Source organism: Typopeltis vanoorti, chromosome 5, assembly GCF_054136105.1.
Source record: "Typopeltis vanoorti isolate ZY-2024b chromosome 5, IOZ_Tvanoo_1.0, whole genome shotgun sequence".
Taxonomy (NCBI): Eukaryota; Metazoa; Arthropoda; class Arachnida; order Uropygi; family Thelyphonidae; genus Typopeltis; species Typopeltis vanoorti.
Window position 1 is genome coordinate 136111168 of NC_143553.1, and position 21415 is coordinate 136132582.

The window sequence follows — 21415 nt, forward strand, 5'->3', positions numbered from 1 at the left end:
GAACCTGAACTCCTCCTTACAGGAAAGCATGGACCTGATGTTGTCAGTGCAAAATGGGGTGACCTTTTCGTGGATGACATCAGCAAAATCCGCCCTGATCAAGTTGAGGTAGCTATGGATTTAGATGGGGAGGCAGTTTCGGCGTTTTTTATAGCTCTCTGCAAACTGGACATGGTCAAGGGAAGTGAAGTAGCCAAGAGAATATTAACAGCCCACAACAAAAGAAAGACACAGTAACCACTTTGTGGGTTTACTCTACTCAGCTTCACTGGTTTTTAGCTCCCACAGGTAGGGGAGGACCTGAGAACCCGAGCGGCGAAGGCTTACAGCGAGGCGGTGCAGTTCCTTGTGAGCTGCATCACTCGGGCCAGATCCTTCCTCCACCTCTAAATTTAGTTTTCCATTCCTTTGGCTTTCTCATACTTATGTTATACTTTCTGTTTGTTACATGTTTTCCTTTTCAGGATTTTTCCTTTTTCTAAAGTGAAAAATCAACGACCGTTTTAGAAACGCCCCTGGGGGGGAAAACAAGTCAACTGAGGCCTCTTTTACCTACTCTACCACTATGCACTCTATCTTTATTTCCTCTCCTACTATCTGCTGACTCTCAGCCTATCTTCCTCTACAGGCTAATGATGAAGTTGGTTGAACTCACAAAATTTTTTAAAAGGGTGAATCCGATTGTTTAGTTAATCAACCGTGAGATGCGGTGATTAATACCCTTGGAGGGTAATGGATGGCAATGCTGTACCAATGAAGTTTAACTGAGGTTCGACTGTTGCTGTTACCCCCCTTGGGGCGCTGAGATTCGAGAGTTTGAGTTCGCTCTCTTAAGGTTTTTGTCTTAAGGGAGCAATTTGAGTCTCCGGGGAAAGTGTTCTCCGGCACGGCCCGCTGAGGGGCTTTGTCGGTGAATGATTTTCTTCGGTTTGAGCGGTTCTGCTCGGTGGTGGGGGAGCCCGTCACTGAGTGGAACCAACGCTGAGATATGGACGGTCTTTCGCCCACTATGGAGTGGCCTAGAGCTCGTCCGATTTTTTGAGATTTCACCTTTACTTACGTAGTCGGTGATTAATACCCTTGGAAGGTAATGGATGGCAATGCCGTAGCCAATGAAGATCTGAGGCTCGGCTATTGCTGTTCATGATCAGAGCCTTAATAGCTCAATAACACCTTATCCCAACAGTGTCTTCTACAGATAACGGGGAAGATGAAAAGCATTCTTGCTTCGCCCCTTTAAGCCAGTCCTTATAAGGAATATATAAATGCTTGTATTAGATCAGTGGTTCACTGGAGCACTTGTGTTCCGCGAACTGGTTATGGTTACAAGTGTTACGCCGGTGAAAGATGTCACATGGCATCTTTCAAAAACATTACCGGCAATAATAAAAATCTGTATTAGACCAAGTTGTAAATATGGTAAACTGCATCAAGTCAAGACCTTTAAAAGCTGCTTTAAAAAAAAAAACTTTGCATATCTATGGAAGTCAAGTACGAATCTTTGCTTTCTCACACTGAAATAAGATGGTTATCCAGGAGTTAAGGTCTATTCCGAATTTTAGAACTTAAGAATGAATTATTGGCCTTTTTTTCAAAAAGCTAATACCTTTACAAAAGCATCTGTACCTTTTTTTCATAAGGTACAGATGATTTTGTAAAATATCTTCAAAATGATATTTGGTGTGCTAAAATGGCATATTTAGCCGATATGTTTAATTACTTAAATAGTGTTAATACACGTATCCAAGGGGGAAATGAAAATATTTTGACATCCACTGACAAATTGTCAGCTTTTCAGAAAAAAAAAAAAAAAAAGTGTCTTTTTGGAAAAACCGCATATCAGAAAAAATAAGTAGATACGTTTCCTTGGATCCATAATAAAATGTCGAGGGAATTATCTCCGTTATAACAGAACAATTAACTGTATTGGAAGGAAAGATTTCAAGTTACTTTCCTTACTTATATACACACAATTATGAGTGGATACGAAATCCATTTGGCACAGTTAACAGATCGAGTTGTGAATTTTCGTTACAAGAAGAAGAAGAACAATTCGTTACCTTGTCAAAGGATCATACTCTAAAAATGAAATTCTCTGAAATAACTCTTGAGGAATTTTGGATTTTTGTCCACGTCTCAGCTCTCTCCACAAGGGCACTGAAAATTTTGTTACAGTTTCCAACAGCATATTGGTGTGAGCTCGGTTTCTCAATATTAACCCATATAAAAAAAAATATAGAGACAAAGAGATGAGGGTAGCTATATCACGTATTAGACCTGATAGTGCTGAAACCTGCAAAAGCAGACAAGCTCAAGTATCGCATGATAAGTTCCCTTTTTACAAAAGGCAAGTCCATGCATATGTTTACTGTTAGTTTTATGACCCTAATGCTTTTGATGTTCCCCAAATTTTTCTTATAATCAAAAATGTTCAGTGACTTCGAAAAGGTTAAGAACCACTGGATTAGATATTAGAACCTTGACTTATATCATTGAATAATTAACACAAACGTATCATGGACTGTTTTTTTTTATGTAGAAAATGTGATACTGATTTTGACATTGCACTCATTAGAGAACGCAATTTTAGCTAGCAGAACATGGGATGAAATTGAGAACAAAGAAATTAAAATTATCTGTGCAATCAATTTTATTTTTTACAGATTTGATGTTTGATTTTGCTTTACAATAAAAAGAAGTAACAAAAAAAAAAAAAATACGCGAATCCCTTTTAGTCTCCAAACAAGTAGATGGATCTCTTTTTGACCTAAAAAACTTTTGGAAATCGGTGGTCAGTCGGTTTCCACCCTTAACCGTCATTCTCCGATAATTCAGTTCGTGACTACCGATGATTTTAAAAGTATCACCGCAAGAGTACGACAGAACTATTGCGATGGATTATAGGATGGATTACGGCGCGTTCAATGAAAATTAGTGTCACAGAACAGGATATTCGACGCCATTATTTTTAATAACAAAAAAAAAAAGGAAAATAAAAAAAAAATAGATCTAAACAATAATATGGGTGTGAGATTACAGAAAACGAGGTAGAGATTTTAATGGCCTCCAGATAACCTGTTACGTGATTGATTTAACTGCTAATTATCATAACGAAAACTCAATAATAGAAACAAACATTTCCCCCTCCTTCCCCACAAAAAAAAAAAAAAAGCAAAAGCAAAATAATTTAAATCATCATCCATAAGAGGATGACGCTAAAATTGTAATGTACATAAAACGATGACATCACATTATAAACAGCGATGTGTTTCCTTTTTTTTTTTTTTCTAATCAAATTGCCATTATAAACATGTTATAATTACATGCAGCGTTAACATACAGTTATTGTTCGTAAATAAGATATGGCATGTATGTTTGCCTTTTGAAATAATTCAATTCTTGTCTCGTCTTTTTTTTTTATGCAGAATAAATTTAGTAAATATTAAATTACAAACGTTAAAATGATTAAAAAAAAAAGCCGTAGGGTCGAACTTCAAGGTGTGAATAACAATAGAAACTGTAAGTTTTTAAGAATCAGGAAAATTGACGAATGCGTATTATAAGAACCAAGTATAATCGAATTTTAACTATTAGCTGCGTTACGTGCATAACATTCCTAATAATGAGATGCATGAGTTCCATTCACCTTGAGTTTAATTTCAACCTGACTCATTTTAATTAAGGAATTTGAATTGAGGAAAATTTATTTCTTACATAATGCAATCCTCTTCCATTCTTATTTAGAGACTTAACAATTTTTTTCATGGATTCCACTTTAATGTACAGTGATAGCAAGAAAACGTGTTTCTGAATCTATTCTGAAAAGGTAGTAGATAAAAGATAACCAATGTTCGTAATCAGTTTTCAAAAGTATATAAATATACTATATTTAGTAGTATAGTTGTGTTTAAAACGCCATCTAGCGTCATGCAATTAGTGGACTTTTTTTTGTAAATATTTAATATTTTTCAATGAATTATCCTCAATATTACTGTCTTCATTTTTTAAAGAAATATAAAAAAAAATAACGAATGAAATGTCAGATGCATTTTGGGAAGTTGAAATTCTTGATCAAATAGACGTTGATCTGTAATAAACTTTAAATATGATAAATACGAGACAATTTATAAACAGAAAAATACATTTCTAGGATGAGTAGGAAAGAATTTTTCTGATGATTTTAATAGCAAATTTATAAGTTCTCCAGGAATGTATGAGAGAAAGATAGAAAAAAAAAAAAACTGGGACGAACCTGGTTCCAAAGTTTAACAGGAATACACAAACTTTGATGTCATTAAGAAAATACAAGAATGCACCCACACAACCATGTTGCCGGAATGCGATACGCTTGCTCTGATGAGGTAAAATGATCCCTCTGTTATCTCTTCGCGGTTCGTCTTCAAGACTTTCAAGGCGGCAACTTTTTGCCGATAGAAAAATGAGACAGCTGACGATTTCTGCTAACCAGAGAAACAGATTTCTTAATCAAGCAAAGGAAACTAATGTTTGGACTTGAAAGGAAATATGTCAAGTGGGATTGGATTTTAATTAGCTTCATTCAAATGATATTTTCTATATTGCCCAAACGATATCATCTTAAAGATCTTTCAAATACAAAATCAATGTCTTAAATACTGATCTCCTTGATGTACTTCAGTAGGGTGAGGACAACCTTGTGGGGACTGTGTACTACAAAACACACAGTCCTGTTTTTCTTGTAAGAAGGATCTTATTCACTTCTCCTTACCCTTGGTAATACCCACGTCTCCAAAGACTAGCAGATATCGATTTTCGGAATAATCCACACCTTTAGTTGTACCTAGCATAAACACGTCACATTCTTAGCGGTTACAAAAACCTACTGTCCTCGTCTGTTAAAGCCACTATTTCTCAGCTATTCAGCCTCCGAACCATAGAGTACTGTTCTCACGTTTGGAGGTAGTACATAAAAAAATTCTCTAACATGGATGCTATTCAATTAACAGATAATGCTTCGCTAACAGATTCACTTACTCCATGGTGGTGGCGTATACAGCTGCCCCTAGGCAGCTGTAAACGCCACCATCTAGGGAAATGACTATGAGCAAGGTGGGTTCCCGTTGCCTTCCTTGCCATACTATATCCTATGCCTGTATCCTGTGTGTTCGCGGCGCCGGTTTGCCTGCTTGTGGGACGAAAAACCCCAGATAAACTGGGGGAAAACCCTACTGTCCACTCCCAAGACCGTCTAACTTGGTTATGGCTCAGGAAGATTCTCAACCTTCCCACGTCGCCGACGAGAATCGAACCAAGGAACTCCTTCCACAGGCATATGGTTGCGAAGCGCACAGCCACTAGGCTAACCGCGTGGACATGCCTTTTGTACAGGTATTTTAACAGCAAAATTATAAGTTCTCAAGGAATATGCTACTGAAATAGCCATCCATCATCGTTCTTCCACTTTCATCAAATCATATAAAACGACGAGCAGTTGATTAACATGCATCCGCTGAGCTTCAAACTTCTAAAAGCAATCGACTTCCTCTTTCATTTTATCTACTTCTCTGTAATAGCCTCTCTTACATTATTTTCACCAAAAACTACCACCTCTAACCTTTCGAGAAACACTTCAAGTGTGTCAACATGTTAAGAATTAAGTAATAGTAACCAATTACATTGGAATATGCAAAAACGTGTAAACGTGTTTAAAGAAGTGTATAAATTCGTGTAAACATATATATATATATATATATATATATATATATATATATATATGATATATATATATATATGATATATATATATATGATATATATATATATATATATATATCATATATCATATATATATATATATATATATGACCGCACGACCAATTTGTATATATGCAAGGATGAATTTGAAAGACGAATTATAGAATCCAAAGAAATAGTTCTGGACCCTTCACACTTGAACAACAATCTGAGCTACGGTCTTCCTGATTCCCATAGTGCAGTAATCCAGTACTGGCGCTCTAAAAATCAGCTGTCACTCACATTCAACTCATGCTAACAATAGCACGCGGTCACCATTTCAAATATGACTGTTACTATTCTTCTTCTTTTTATTAAGCTGAAAAGTCCATGTTTTTTACCTTCTTAGTTTTATAAGTCTTATGTTGTTTCTTACTCACCTGAAGAAGTCGGGAGACACCGATGAAACTAGTCGTGATTCATTAAATTTTTTTTGTGTTATACTCGGATTCTAGTCAGTACAAATATTAATTTTCTAAATGTATATATCCCAAGTCAATTCTAATAACAATATATATATATATATAGAGAGAGAGAGAAATTGTTGTGATGATCTCGGTTCAAATCTCATCGTGGACGCAAAGAACAGTGATATGGAATTCTTGCTTTGAAGTGTCTCGGATGGAGGGGTCTGGATTTTAACCCCGCATACTTTTCTACTCCCCCCCCCCCAAAAAAAAACTTAAAAGTTGAATGACATAATAAACTCCGCACGATCTTAGCCACCTATTAGCAATACTACGAAACCAGATCAGAGTAATCACAATAATTGTGATACGTGTTGTGTACTCACAGGAAAGAAAGTTCTCAAATAAAGTATGAAGTACTTAGTTCTTCCCCCCCCCTCTTTCTGTAGCCTGCGATTGGCTTTAAGACTCCGTAAAGGACTCGATGGTGCCGATTATCGCCCTGCTCCCAACACGAGACAGTTTTTGACTCACTTTTAAAGGATAGCGAAAGGAAGCGGGGAATATCTTTGATTATTCTTTTCCTTGAGTTCTTATCAACATAATCAGCGAGTAGGAAAAGCGTTCGTATCTCGGAACTCCTTAATTTCTTTTCCATCCCCCCCTCACTTTCCCCCCAAAAGGCGATAAGCCAACCGGCCCAGTCCTGCGACAAAAGAGGTTTTTACACAACCTCGGTGTACCTTCGCCGCCACTTCTCCCATACGGAGGAGCAGAGAGAGAGGAGACCGACCAACTACGTAACGACAGTAGCCGAAACGATGGGAAGATCGGATGACGACATTCGGAGTTCTATCTGGCCACGCTCACATGTGCTGTGAACGCTCTTTTGAACACCGTCTGGATGCGCCAAGTCCTGTGTGGTTTTGACTCGACTGACGCGATGAGCCGAAGCCTGTTAGCCCTGTTATGACCTGAACGTTACTGATGTGCGGTAAGTAGGATTCGCTGTGGTTAAGTTTTTCCGATGTCCTTTGACCCATCTATGGAACTGCTTAAAATAAATGGCAGGGGAGATGTGAGAGGGAAGACGACGTCTGCGATTATTGGGATTTTTCATCAGTGTTTTTCTCTTTAATTTTCTTTCTGTCACTCAACATTAACTTGGGCATCTAAACGACATTGTGTGTGTCTCAGCATGATCCTTTATTGTGCATCGATGCTAATATTAATTTATTTATTAACATTAATGTCGATTAAATGTATTATTATTATTATCCAGATTATGGGGGAATATTACCAAGGAATATCCTTGGTCGGTTTCATGCACTTGTATTAAAACATGGATTTATAGCATAATGCCTCTTATATTTACTCAAATAAGTTTCGCCATACATTTTAAGAAGTGTATTTTTTAAAATATTATATATAAAAAACTTTAAAGTTTTAATTTGAATTTAATATTTAAAATTTATTAAATTTTTACTAAAATTCGTTTCGAAATTAAATATTAATTAATACACCTTTTATTTGTAAAATAAATTTTCTTATAAAGAAAGTTCGAAATGGTGTTTTATTAGTATTGTGTGGAAAATATTTATTTCTCTGGCGTGGTTAAACAAAGTAACTTAAAACTGAGATGAATCACCAAATCCTAGAGATCCTTAAATTCAAAGATTTCCTTTTCGCTAAGTGGATGGAAAAAGGGAAAATATTCCGACAGTCATCAGAAAAAGACATGAAATGGTTCCGACATGTGGAGAGGGCTAATGGCATCCCAAAGCAAGCACTAGAAGGAATCGTTCCGGGATCAAAGGTTAGGGGCCGATCTCGATTAAAATGGACTGATAACATCACAAAATGGACAAATTCCTCCATTTCTCAACTGACATCAAGAACAAGAGACCGAGATGATTGGAGGAGGCTAACAAAGAATATCATCTACGGGCCATAAGTGACCCAACGGTCCAACCACTTGAGACAGACTAGAGGTATGAATGTTTGAGTATCTTTAGGTAGATATGTTTAATCTCCCCCTTATGAGAACAACACCCCTCTGATTAACTGGGGGCTCAAAAGTAGCTTGAATAAATTCCATTTGATCTGTAGAAGACTATTACCCCGGATTAGATCCGGACTATTAGCCCATCTAAGGTACTAATATACGAGAAGTGTACAACCTTTCATGGGCGGAAGTCATTAAAAAAAAAAAAGTTTATTCGGAGCATATTTCGAAACATTGTGCCCCTGCAAATAGCTTGATTTAACCTAAAACGAAAATTACTGGAAATGTATTAGTAGAGATTCTGAATACCAAATTTAATTCTGTTCAGTCAGAGGAGTTATTACGAAACATGCTGTCTTTCTTCAAATAAAGCAATTTAAATCATACCCGATATGACCCGAGAATTTTTTGTGCAGACTTCAATTTCCATACAGCTCTCTAAAAACCGACTCTGACAGATTCGTATACATTTCCACTTTAAAGACTTCTTTATGTTATGAATTGCTTACTTAAGTCTAATAAAAGGAGTAGAATTAAATAGGGACACGCTGAAAAGAAGAAAAAAAAAAAGAAAGAAAGAGGAAAAATGCTATTAATAAAATTTATTTGTAGCTAATCTTTATTAATGCATGTTATTTAAGTAGTGCAAATAAAAAAAAAAAAAAAAAACCTGCGCATGCGCACACCAAATAAACCATTTCACCAATGTTAAGATACCGGAATAATCAAAAATCCTGGATAGATGAGAGATTAGATGAGAAAAGATATAAATAAAATAAATAATAATAATAACAAATACATCTTAAATAACATAAATTGGAAGCATAAGTACTGAATCGACACATCTATTTTTATTTATATCTTTATTATTTCTCAAATTCCTGTATTATACTAAATGTATAAATATTCATAAACTACTAATGTAAGCACTCTACCGGCCACTTTTGGAACTATGAGAAAACAACACGTGGTCATAAGAACAATGGAAAATTTCTTATATATACTGCATGTAACTCTACTACATATTCGATTTGTTTTGAAGCAATGTCAATTCCCTGCAATTTGTACATTTGCTACTGCGATCATTGTATAGAAAGAAATTCTGTAATAAATATCATAATATAGCAGGACGTCAAACTTATATGTGTTCAGTGAAACGTAGACATTTTAAGCGGTACAAGAAATGACTGCGATGTCGATACAGTTTGTTTATTATTTATTTAGAGCAGTTCTTGATTATTTGTTAGACTATTATCATTGCTATGAAGTCAATGACTCATGCATGTCAGTCGTATGTAAAAAGACATGCCGTGTTATTTTTCTTGATTATATTTGAACTATCAAAGGACCTTGATTTAAATTTTTAATAGGCTAACTTAAAAAAAAAAAAAGTCGCAATCTTCACGATCAAGACGAAATGTAAAGAAAAACTCAACGTAAAGTTTGCAGAAGTGTATTTCTAGCGTTGAACCCTAAAATTTGCCCAAATTATCAAGTTCAACATATCAGCAGTTGTTAGCTCCTTGACTGCTTCCATGATTGATCACTCTCCAATCGCTCTACACTCCATTGGTCTTAACAACTCCTATTGCGAATGCAGCTATTAGCTGGAATAACATAAGAACATTAAGATACTCAAACACTGGTGCTCACTTAAAAACTCTGTAATTAGGGGTTTTTTTGATAGATTCATCATGACTTTAGAAAGATGTGAGTTTTTGTTGTAAGGTGTCTTTTTCATTGAGTATCATCATCTGTTCCGAATGAAGGATGGCTTGGCATTTTTTTAAAAGAACTTTGCACACATTCGGTGTTACAATTTGACGTCTTAATAAATGAGCCTGATGTAGTTTTAAATGTCATCTTGTGGATATTTCTCTCCATTGGTTTTTCGCTACAAACTAGAATCTTGTGAAACCACCAATCCACATATTGTTGGCCCTTATATGGAATTAAAAGTTCCGTGTTTGATCACTAGAGAACACTGGGTTACTTAATACTCTATCACAGTAGGCTAAGGTGCAAGAAAACAATTACAATAAAATATATTTAATTTTTGCCAAATTATTGCCGATATTATCAGAGATCCAAATCACATTCTCTTAAATTAGATTACTAACTACTGACATCGCGAATAAAAGTTTAAGAATAAATGTCAGAATCGTATCATGGTCTGCTTGGATGTTACCCTATTATTATTTATCAGGGATAGCCACCACCATATCCTAAGAACTGAACTTATAATATATTCAATGCTATCTACCATGGAAAGAAGTAACTTATATTTTATTATTATTATTTAACTATTTAAAACTGTTCTTCCCTTTTATAAATAAACAAATAAATATATATTTAAATATGGTAATACACGAAACTGTTCTAAAAGTCTTTCTACTAGAGTAGTGATCATTTCTGACATACACGTTGGCATTCCAATTCATTTGCAATCAAAAGCCAATAACGATGATTTAATGATTATTCTAAGTTGTATTTTAATAAAGAATCAGGAGTGAAAGCGCATCCTGGAATTCCTTCAGCTGATTAATTAATAATGATTCATTTAATTGAACATTAATTTTAACGTTCAATTTTAGCATCAAACCGGAAAAAAATTCTTTAACATAACTACTATATATTGTAATATTTCGTATGGAAAAATCAAAATGGTGTATGTTTACAAATTGCAATTAAATTTTGAAAATCAAAAGATTTACCAAAGATTTTTATTTAATTAATAATAAAGATAGTTATACTCAACAAAAATATATTATATTTATATGTTAGACGTAATTTTATTAAACTTTTGTAAAGAGTATGATCTATATCATAGCACTGTAATGTCATTGATAGATGTGCTTGGCTGGGTAATTTAAAATTAACCCTCGGGAGCTCGCAAAATTGCAGCGTAGGTCGCGGTATATCTGAGAGATACATTCATTACTAGTATGTGCTAAAATGCAATAAAACATAAAGAAAAAACACTGTAAATATAATACGTGATGGTACAAATTAAATGGATATTGAATCCAACATTATTTCTTAGCCGAATATAGAAACTACAAGAGTTTCGTGTTGAATATATAGAAACTATAAAAGTTTCAGCGGATGCAAGCATAAGCAACTTATGGGCAACTCGTAGTAAAGGTGGAGTAAGCTCCAGATCACTTTCCTTAGTATTTTCCATAATGTAAAGCACATCTCCTAGAGGACATGTATGATAAATAAGCCTTTGGCTCTCTATTTCAGTAATACACGATGGTTTATTTATTTTCAGTTACAATCTAGAAATTATTGAACAAAGAATAAAAAATAAATAAATAAAAATAAACCATACTATACTGACATCGGAGGTCGCGGTATCTCTCAGATACAATTTACTCTCAAATATCACAAACCTTTACATAACATGTGTTAAACCAAACTGACAGCAAAAAATAGTACGTAATATAGAACTCGTAACATAAGAATGCACAACTACTCATGACCTCCAAGCTATACACTGAATTGTGTAAGAATATTTATAGTAAACATTTTGCATGTATCTGTCAAATCAGTTGCGAGCTCCCGAGGGTTAATGCTTATAGACCAGTATTTCCTGGACGTACAAAAAGTGTTGGTGTGTACGTCTGACAGCGTTTCCATCCATTGTTAAATAAACTCTTAGTTACTGTTAAGGTAATCATGCGAGTGCATTATTGCCGTAGATTCCATGATCTGTCTAAAAAAAAAGGTGTTTTTCCTCCCTTTCTAAATTGAGCATGGTGGGTGTATTTCAGTGAACAGTGATTTGTAGTCGAAATATAGTGAGCTAACCCAGACTCCTTCGATCTGTGCTCCAGATCGTAACATGTTCTTTCTTCATTTTTCACTTCAAAACTTAGGCTTGTCTGGCGTACGTAACAAGACCGAAGGGCCATGGTATCCCATAAACATCCGTAGAAGGGAATACTGTCCCTCTGTAGATCTGACGAGGCTACGAATGGTTTAGATTGGTTTGAAAGCTCGAATGTTGTGTTCTTTGAGAAGGATAGCAATGTTGATGGACAAATTGCTGATATATGGGATGGAAATCGGTTTCCTGTACTGGTATTGAAGAGAGGAATCATCAAAATAATACTAGTCCAGTGAGTTTTCCTTAAATTTACTCCCAGTGGACGCTATCTTCATGCTTTTTCTCCTCATCCTTCTAAAAAAAGTTAGGTGTTTTGTACACACTCTTAAGAACCGGGCACCCTCTATCGAAACTAAATAATGGCCGATAGGAGGGTGGTTACATATTTCCAAACCCAATGAGAGTCCAATTATTGAGACAGCGAATGGAGATAATTTGTGCTCCGAAATGTTGAAGTATTTCATTTACTGTTCAGATTGGACATTTTGCAGTGAATAAAATATAAAGTTCATTTTAGATAATAATGACCAATCAATGAGTTTTTAAGTTGCCTGATAACGCCACCTGTCTATTGAGCTTACATATAATTTGGCATGTTGATTGGCTTGAGAAGTTTAGCACCCATTCTATGAAATTCTGGCCATGTGTGTATAACCACATTGTACACGTTTTCTTTATTAATTTGTGTTGTTCTTGAAGACTTGTAAGAGATAGTGTCGTTTGAAAGAAACCTGTATATTCGATCGTGTATGTAGGATAACACTCAGCTCGTGCCAAGCTATCTGATTAGCTAATTATTTCTCCTAACACGTCACAGCACTGAAATATCAGATAGTGAGCTAGCAATTAGAGTAGGGCATTTTTCACATCTTTACACACACACCAAAACACTGTCCCTTATTAGGCAAGCAAAGATATATCTGCCTTTTAATTATCTAGATTGAAAAGTTGATCACGTTTTAGCTTACAATAAGTGGATCTCCTTGCTGTCTACGCCATCGTTGCCATGGTAATTATAAGTTCATGCGCTACCAATGAATATACAGTATTCTCCTTAGGCAACAACGTGGATAGCAGCAATTGCAGTTTGTATTTAAAAGATATATTGCGCAATTTGTCGAGAAGAGTTTGATTGTAACCAGTGAAGGAGTTTAATAGGCGAAATGTGAACAAAGTGTATATAGGAGTGAAAATCCGGTGTACTCGGTGGAGAACCAATCTCTTAGCCACAGTCCGAGCCCAATTAATTCGATGACAAAAAATAAAAAAATCATTCTTAAATTCATTTTTATTTATTTATTTTTCTTCATTTTTACTTGGTCCGTAAATCCTGTTCTAAAGATCAAACGGACCTTTTTCAAGTCACTTCTGGCCTCCTATAAGCCGGACGGCGGCAATGAAATTCACTTCCCACTTAAAGACGATCCCATGCATCCATGTCCACAGCGGATTCAACCCCACGGTCTGTTAATTGGGGAGCTGATATGCTAAGCACTCGACTAACCCAGGAAGGCAAACAACAACTTATAACAAAGACAAAACTATTGCGATCCTGGTTGGCCGAGTGGACAGAGACCCGTTCTGCAACAAACAGACTTCCGGGTTCGAATCCCGTGTGGGCATGAATGTTTATTATTATTATGGACAACTTCGTAGAGTCCTCAGACTCATCAAGGGAAACCTTAAACACTGTGCCAAGCACTATCGAACATTTGCAGTATTTATCATACTTTAACTTATTCACAGTCATAGCACCAAAAACAGACCTATTCCACTCATTCACTACTCTCTAAGCGAAACACATGGTTCTAACACAGTGGTGTAGCTAGAGCTTTTGCTGCCCGGGGCAATCCCTGAGTTTGCCGCCCCTCACAATACACCAAAAATACTACAAAACTTCAAAACGACGTATAGGGAAATAAATGAAAACACTTTATTTTTGAAGTAAACCTTTAATTTCAACATTATAAAATGCTATTTTTCTTGCTTTTCTGTTAGCAAAATTGTTGACGTCTATTTCATAGTAATGTAGGTAATTCTTAATTTTACTTAGAAAAACTCCTGTCACAACTAATAACATTTACAGCAATTGTGAGGAAAATTCGCAGTAGTATTACAATATTCGGAAATGAGTTCTCGAGACTGTATTTTAGAATTAACTACAAAAGTTCAAAAAAGGTTAAAAGTGCCGCCTGAGGCGGACCCTCCCCCCCTCTAGCTACGCCTCTGTTCTAACACCCTTGCTAGATTTCTATGGATGGCCCCTAGCTCTCCCATCATCACACCTGTCGTGAAAAATCTTCCCTGAATTAGTCTTGTAAAAACCTCTCAGTAATTTGTATGTCGCAATCATATCACCCCTTTCCGTCTTCCAACCAGTTTCTGTAACCCACAAATCTTCAACCTGTCCTTATAAAGTTCATTCCATTGAATTACTACCGTCTTGGTCACTCGCCTCTGGATCCTCTCCACCTCCTCCTTCTCATCTCCAAGAAACTCAGGTGACCTGATCTATGCACAGCAGTGTCAAGATGGGGACTTACAAAATGGCTCGATAAAAAGGAACAATAACCTGCTTGTCTCTGATCGTAAGGGTATTCTCCAGTAAGTAAGGGGATGAGCTGCTTTAGTCACTTTTGCAATATGCCCTCTAAACTTTAGCATCTCCTATCCACTAACACTTCCAAATCTCTGGCTTCAATTTCTTGGAGTACAGTTCCATCAATGTAGTATACAGCTGGTAATCTTTTCAATTCTAAATGCATAACCTTACACTCTGATACATTAATCTGACATCCATTCTTCTTAGTCCAGTCTGCCAATCTATCCAAATCATCCCGCAAAATTTTAACATCATATGTATTAACTATTGCTCTACCCAATTTTACATCATTGGCAAACAACTGAACAGTTCCTTTCAGATGCTTTCCAATATCATTAATGAACAAAATAAACAGTAGCAGTTCAGGAACAGAACCCGGCAGCATGCCACAAGTCACAGTCCTTCTTTGGGACTCTATTCCTGAATAAACCATTCTTTGATATCTCTCCATCAAACACCCTCCTATCCATCTCATCAATCCTATATCCATCCCCATGTGCTGCAGTTTACTGATTACAGTTCCATGGTATCTTGTCAAAGACCTTTGCAAAGTCCAGCAGTATCACTGTAAACCTTTATCCAACGCAGCTGTCACTGTAAAACGTGACAGCAGCTCCATTCCTGTATTTTGCTCTTGACCGACTTCTCCAGTATCTTGACAATGACTCTTGATATACTGATCGGTCGGAAATTTGCTACATCAATCTTGGAGCCTCGTTTATGCAATCGAACTATTTTCCCCTCTTTACACCCTCCTCTTGGGACTAACTCAGAGCCAAGACTTAGATTAAACAACATGGTCAAAAGCAATTCCAATTTCCTAACCCCTTCTCTTAAAACTCGCGCAGGGTACATCATCTAATCCCATAGCTGTATTCACGTGAAGGTTCTGTAATATGTTTTGCAGCTCCATTTCATTTACCGCAGTTTCCATGTACGCCTTTGCCTCTCTTGTTACAGCAATATCTCCGCCTGGATGATATACTCTTGCAAAGTGTTTACTTAGTAATTCTGTTATTTCGCTCGATTCGGTTACCTCCCTACCATTCATTAAAATCATTCTGCCATTAACATTCTTTCTTTTCTCTTTAGCCTGCATTGCTAACTTCCTTTCGTAATTTGCTTTTGCCTTTCTTATCACACTGGTCATTTCCCTGCTGGTCATCTTTCTGCTTGAATTCCCTCCACATTTTTTTTTTTTTTTTTTTTTTTTTGTAGCTCCAGCTTCAAAATTCCACATAAGCCATCTCTCAGGTCAAGGCCATGTGATCACTCTTACCAATTGGTGGCCATATTGGTCATAAACAAATTCTCCGATGCAATTACTAGATGTAGCACTTTCAAACAAGTAGTACATTCCATCATATGCTGATTCAAGTAATTAGCCCTTAGTAACTGTAACTGCATAAATTCCATCTCCATCCAATCTATTTTATGAATGTGAATGAATTGTGAAATCATCGCACAGCTAATTATTGGAAGCCTGAAGCCATATGTTTCTTTTCTCCCTAGAGTTGGGTTTCCGGATTATAATGTTTATATAAAAAATAATAAAATATAAAAATAAAGTGAAAATAAAACATCACGAAACATTATTACCACGCAGCATCATCTTTTACATCATTTTTTGTATTCTGCTTATTACATATATATATATATAGCTCACTTCATTTTATTCTGCTTATTTCATATATATATATATATACATATGTATGAATGCTCAGCTCACTTTATTTCATGTATTTATTTATTTCATATATATATATATATATATGCTCAGCTCACTTTATATATATATATATATATATATATATATATATATATATATATATATATACTAAGCTCACTTCATTTTATTCTGCTTATTTCATATATATGCTCAGCTCACTTTATTTCATATATATATGTATATGTATGCTCAGCTCACTTCATTTTATATTCTGCTTATTTCATATACGTGTGAATAGTTTACAGTTGTACCTTTGCAATTTCCTTAAAAAAAAAACTTTATAAGGACTTAAAGAGGCGAAGCAAGAATGCTTTTCATCTTCTCCGTTATCTGTAGAGGACAGTGTAGGGATAAGGTGTTATTGAGCTATTAAAGCTCTGATCATGGCAGGAGGGTAACAGCAATAGCGGAGCCTCAGTTACAACTTCATTGGCTACAGCATTGCCATCCGTTACCCTCCAAGGGTATTGGATTGAATGAATCAATCACCGCATCTCACGGTCGATTGATTCCTTTGCAATTTCAAATCTAAATCAGTTTTTTATAATAACTTTATTCCAAAAATAAAAGGTGTTTTTTTTAAAAACTATTTTAATAAATTATTTTTCTTATATATTAAAATATTTTTAAAATATATATATATTTTTTTTCAATTACAAGAATAATCTATAGGCTAAAAGTTAGAATTTATAAGTATTAGTATTTTTTGCATATGAACTAGTATATTATCAGGACACCAGGCGTGATGTAAAAGTGAAGATAAGGTATTGCCAGCTAGCTGAAAAACAATGAACTATTTTCAAAAATATGGTTATTTTCTTTCTTAATGTTTCTGTTAAGAGATCATTCTACAAGGGAATTTTTTCTTTTCTAAGGATGTAGCATTTATAGAAAATTTTGTGAAAAAAATTTGCCAAATCTGCTATAAATTAAACAAAAATAAATGAATAAAATAATAGACACCATAAAATATTTATAAGGCTTTTATGTACATTATACAATACATTGTTGTATATGTCATATATTATTATTATTATAATACTTTATCATATCATATCATACATTATATTACTGAATCATCATTATATCATACTTTATATTATATTACTGAATCATCACTATATATATATATATATATGTAAAGAGAGAAAATAAACAACGATGATATTTAAATATGAGAGGGAATATTCAGAATGTATTCCTTACTACAATTCGGCGACTCTATCAATGGATGTCATCCAAATTGCCTTGTTGGAAAAAAAAAAAAAAAAAAACTTTTACCTCCCATTTGCAGCCATTGCTCGCACATCCCGACATTGTTGTAACCTCTGGGAATTCTCAGCACGTTTCGATTGCAGATTATGGCATCATCTCGACATGCATGTGTGGGCAGAGTGACAAGTGAAGAAGTGTATCGGAGGTGACGCCGTAGCGTGGAAAGTGACACTTTTTCTGCGTTCGTACCCGTTTTCAGAAATCACGGCGCCATAGCACGTTTTGTGGACAACTATGATTTACGACGCGCACGCGAGTCTAAAACTTTTTGGGGTCCGAAGAGAATTGAAGTCAAATGGAACGGGCGTATTTATGTAGTCTGTTTGTATGCATTGCGATTTGTTTCCGTTTGTCTTTTGTTTTAAATGTCTTTTCGGTTAGCAAAATGACCTCTTATAACAGTTTTTTTTTTTTTCTACAATTTTCTTTTTCTTTTTTTTTTTTTCCAGATAATTAAGCCATTTATTGTTATAGCCTCTTTTTTTTTAATTATGTTCGAAAAAAAAACATTTCTATTTAAAAATTTTCATTAATTGTTGTTTTCTAAATCTTGTCGATTTCCTTAACAATGAGTTTACTTATAGTTTTTTTTTTTTTTAGGCGAATTTAACTTATATCGCGTGGCTTTTTATACGTTTGTGTTCCGTGTGCAAAATCTTGTCGACCTTAATATTGTTTAGTTTATTCATACACACACACAATGTGCACCTCCCAAATCCTCAACGACAATATTGCTTTTAATCAGTTCAGCCCAGAAACCTTTAGCCTTTTATTATAAGTCCCACCCTGAGTTCTAATTAGTGCCACGCAATACTTAATTATAATAAGAACAAAATAGGTTTTCTAAACACGACCTATTTTTTTTATTTTAATTTTTATCTTTTTAACAACCCATTAGGATTCTTTGAAATATAAGGTCTGTATGTAAATGTTTCTGAGATGCTAAGCATTCATTTTCGCCTTGGAATTCACTCCATTTATCCCCAAATATATCATGTAAGAATTCTACAATAAGTGCATAGTGGTCAGAGCCTACATCCTGGTTAAACCAGCCAGGTTTACTTGGACTATTTTAAATTATGGCCGAACTTTGTATTATGGCTGTCAATCGTGTGTGTGTTTTAAGGCCGGTTTGCCTGATTTGTTAAACAAAAACCAAGGTATTTCCACCAAACGGCTCTCCTGAAAACCAGATCTGCTACCAAAAAATTCTGTCTAGAGTTTTGGAACAATAATTCCTTTTAACTATATAACACGAATGTTATCTCTTTAACAAGCACAGGGGTATGAATGTTGCTTGGCAAGACCTTCAAACCAGGGAATCAGATCATAACATAAGTAGGATTGTACTCTTACTTTTCGTGGTAATATGGGTTGCTTTTATTCTAGAAATACAGTTTATTTTTTTACGGGTCTTCCATAAAATGTACATACATGTGAAAAAAAAAAAATTACCAAATTGAGGGAGCCTTGCGAACAGGGATGGGGTGGGAGAGAAAACCTGAATTTAATATGCAGCAACTTATTAGGACGGCCTAAACGAAACCCAAATCAAAATGGTATCGAACGTGGACAAAACCAGCAATAAAAATGTAAAATCACAATGATAAGCGAAAGATGTACTATGATCAAGTCAGAGATTCGTTTGCTAGCAAAGTAAAATACTGAAAGGATTTTTTTTATATTTTGCTGAATTTGTACATTTCAATTTTTGTCGCTTTGTCTAAAGCACAAACTATTTATCCTTTTAAAAAATAAAGTTAAATTTGCAAAACGTTATGATAGAAGAGGCAAAAAATGGTCTCTTAACCCACCCCTAGATTTTCTCGAGGGGGGGGGGGATTGCGGAAAATAACAAAACTTTCCTATCATCATCTTGTACATATACTTGCATTTCTTGGTTAAGAAAATGATGATGAAATAGTATTTATTTTCTATATTTTTGTCAGAATTTGACAGTGTCTCCATTCTCCAAAACAGGAGTTTTGATCTCGCTGTGGAAAAGTATGTTTCTGTATGTCTTTTAGTAGATAATGTTTCCCACCCGGTGTGCGACCACATCGCGCTTATTTGTTTGTAGAATGGTATTGTGATTACCGTATTTCGATAGTTTATTCAAATTGTGTACTGTTTCTTCGATAATAAGATATCCCAAACAGTAAGTTTCAAATCGCTCATATTATATGTCAATTATTCTTTAGAAGCACATTTCTTTTTTTTTTTTTTTTTTTTTTTTTTTTTTTTTAATAAGCAGCTTAGTTGGAGCACGATTGCGCTATCCACTCGGAAAGATTTAACATAAAAATTATTTATTTCTAATAAATAAAAGTCTATTTAATTTTTAATTACATAAAATAAAAATAAAAAATATTTTATTATCTTTATTATCTAGAATTTGGTTAGAATGTAATAACACCTTTTTATTTTTGTTATATAAATAGAACAAGAATTTTCCATAAAATGATTTTAATAATCATTGCATTGAAAACTTCTGAGAGTGCAGTCTGCATTTCTATATTTAGTATCCAGAAGAGTTATATTTTGAAAATTCATCTTTACATCCTCCATGTTCTTGTTTAAATACAAATAATAACAATAAAAATTACCTTTTCTCTTTAGTATAAGCGAACATATCTACATTTCATCTCAAGTAATGATTCAAGAGTCATCTAAAAAAATCACTCCACGTGAATGTTTTAAACATGATCCCGAGGGTATTTTCATCTTCGAGGTCACTTCGAGAGTACAAAGATAAGGACCACGCTAAGAAGAGCTCATATTTATCGCGTGGTTTGTTGGATGTCTTATTTTTTGACCTCATCAACGAAGAAAAAAAGAAGCAATTAATACTCTGGAAAAAATATTAATCTCTTGCCATCCATAGGTCGATGTTCTCTTTAGTGTCAGAGAAAAAAAAAAAGACAATTTATTGATCATAAATTTTCTCCTTTTTCTACATGACTTTTTTTTTTTCCAGCAATGCAGAGGCGTTAAGGATTCGATGTTACTAAATCACGTACAGATGGGGGTCGATAGTATTTTTACTTTTCTTTTGTAAGTCGTTTTGTGGTATAGTGTGATAATTACATTATAAAAAGGATCAAAATCAAGTATTAATTTTCAAATAACTTAATTGTATTCATACATCGTCTGTCAATCTTGTGTTGTCCTAGTTCTGATGGTAAATCTTCAATTTATCTGTATATTATACTATTCCCTTCAACATTTCCTTTATTTATCTTATGCAGGATTGTATATGTGAATAAAAATCCTAATTTGATAAATTCTTGGTCGTTACCCCCACTAAAAATCGGTAATAATCAACAACCCAAACACTGCCCGATCTATTTAACTGTAAAGCGCATGGTGGTCTTTATTCAATGAATATTACTGTAGCTATAGTAACCATCTATAATGCTCTTAACAGCCTACCACTGTTTGTTATCGCAAGTTCTGTAACACAGTGATAAAGTTGCTATGACAACATATAGTAATGTACATGATGGAGGGATTGAGGATCAAATGGCTGCTCCACAATGTATATTCCTAATCCTTATTTTTTAGGTTTCTTCCGATACCAGGCAGCATGAAGGATGACGTCATTACTTTCCGGTAAACAGTTTATCTTGGTCTACGCATGCTTGCTGAAGGTGGTGACCTCTGCCGGTGGGCAAAGTAAGTTTAGTATTTTTTTTTTTTTAAAGTAATATAATTATCAGAATTAGTTTGTTTTT

General features: G+C 34.7%; 1 protein-coding gene across 3 annotated transcripts in view; it reads left to right on the forward strand.

Annotated features, from left to right (window-relative positions):
• Positions 1 to 21415, forward strand: part of LOC150106845 (fibroblast growth factor receptor-like 1) — an 89616-nt gene that overhangs the window by 47763 nt on the left and 20438 nt on the right. For 2 of the 3 annotated variants that reach the window (XM_090392761.1, XM_090392763.1), the window contains exons 1-2: positions 6917 to 7172; positions 21246 to 21356. In XM_090392761.1, the coding sequence (XP_090248887.1) occupies positions 21275 to 21356 (82 nt within the window). In that variant the 5' untranslated portion in view covers positions 6917 to 7172; positions 21246 to 21274. Of the gene's footprint in view, positions 1 to 6916; positions 7173 to 21245; positions 21357 to 21415 lie in introns of those variants that run through there. The other variant, XM_090392762.1, reaches the window with a different exon arrangement.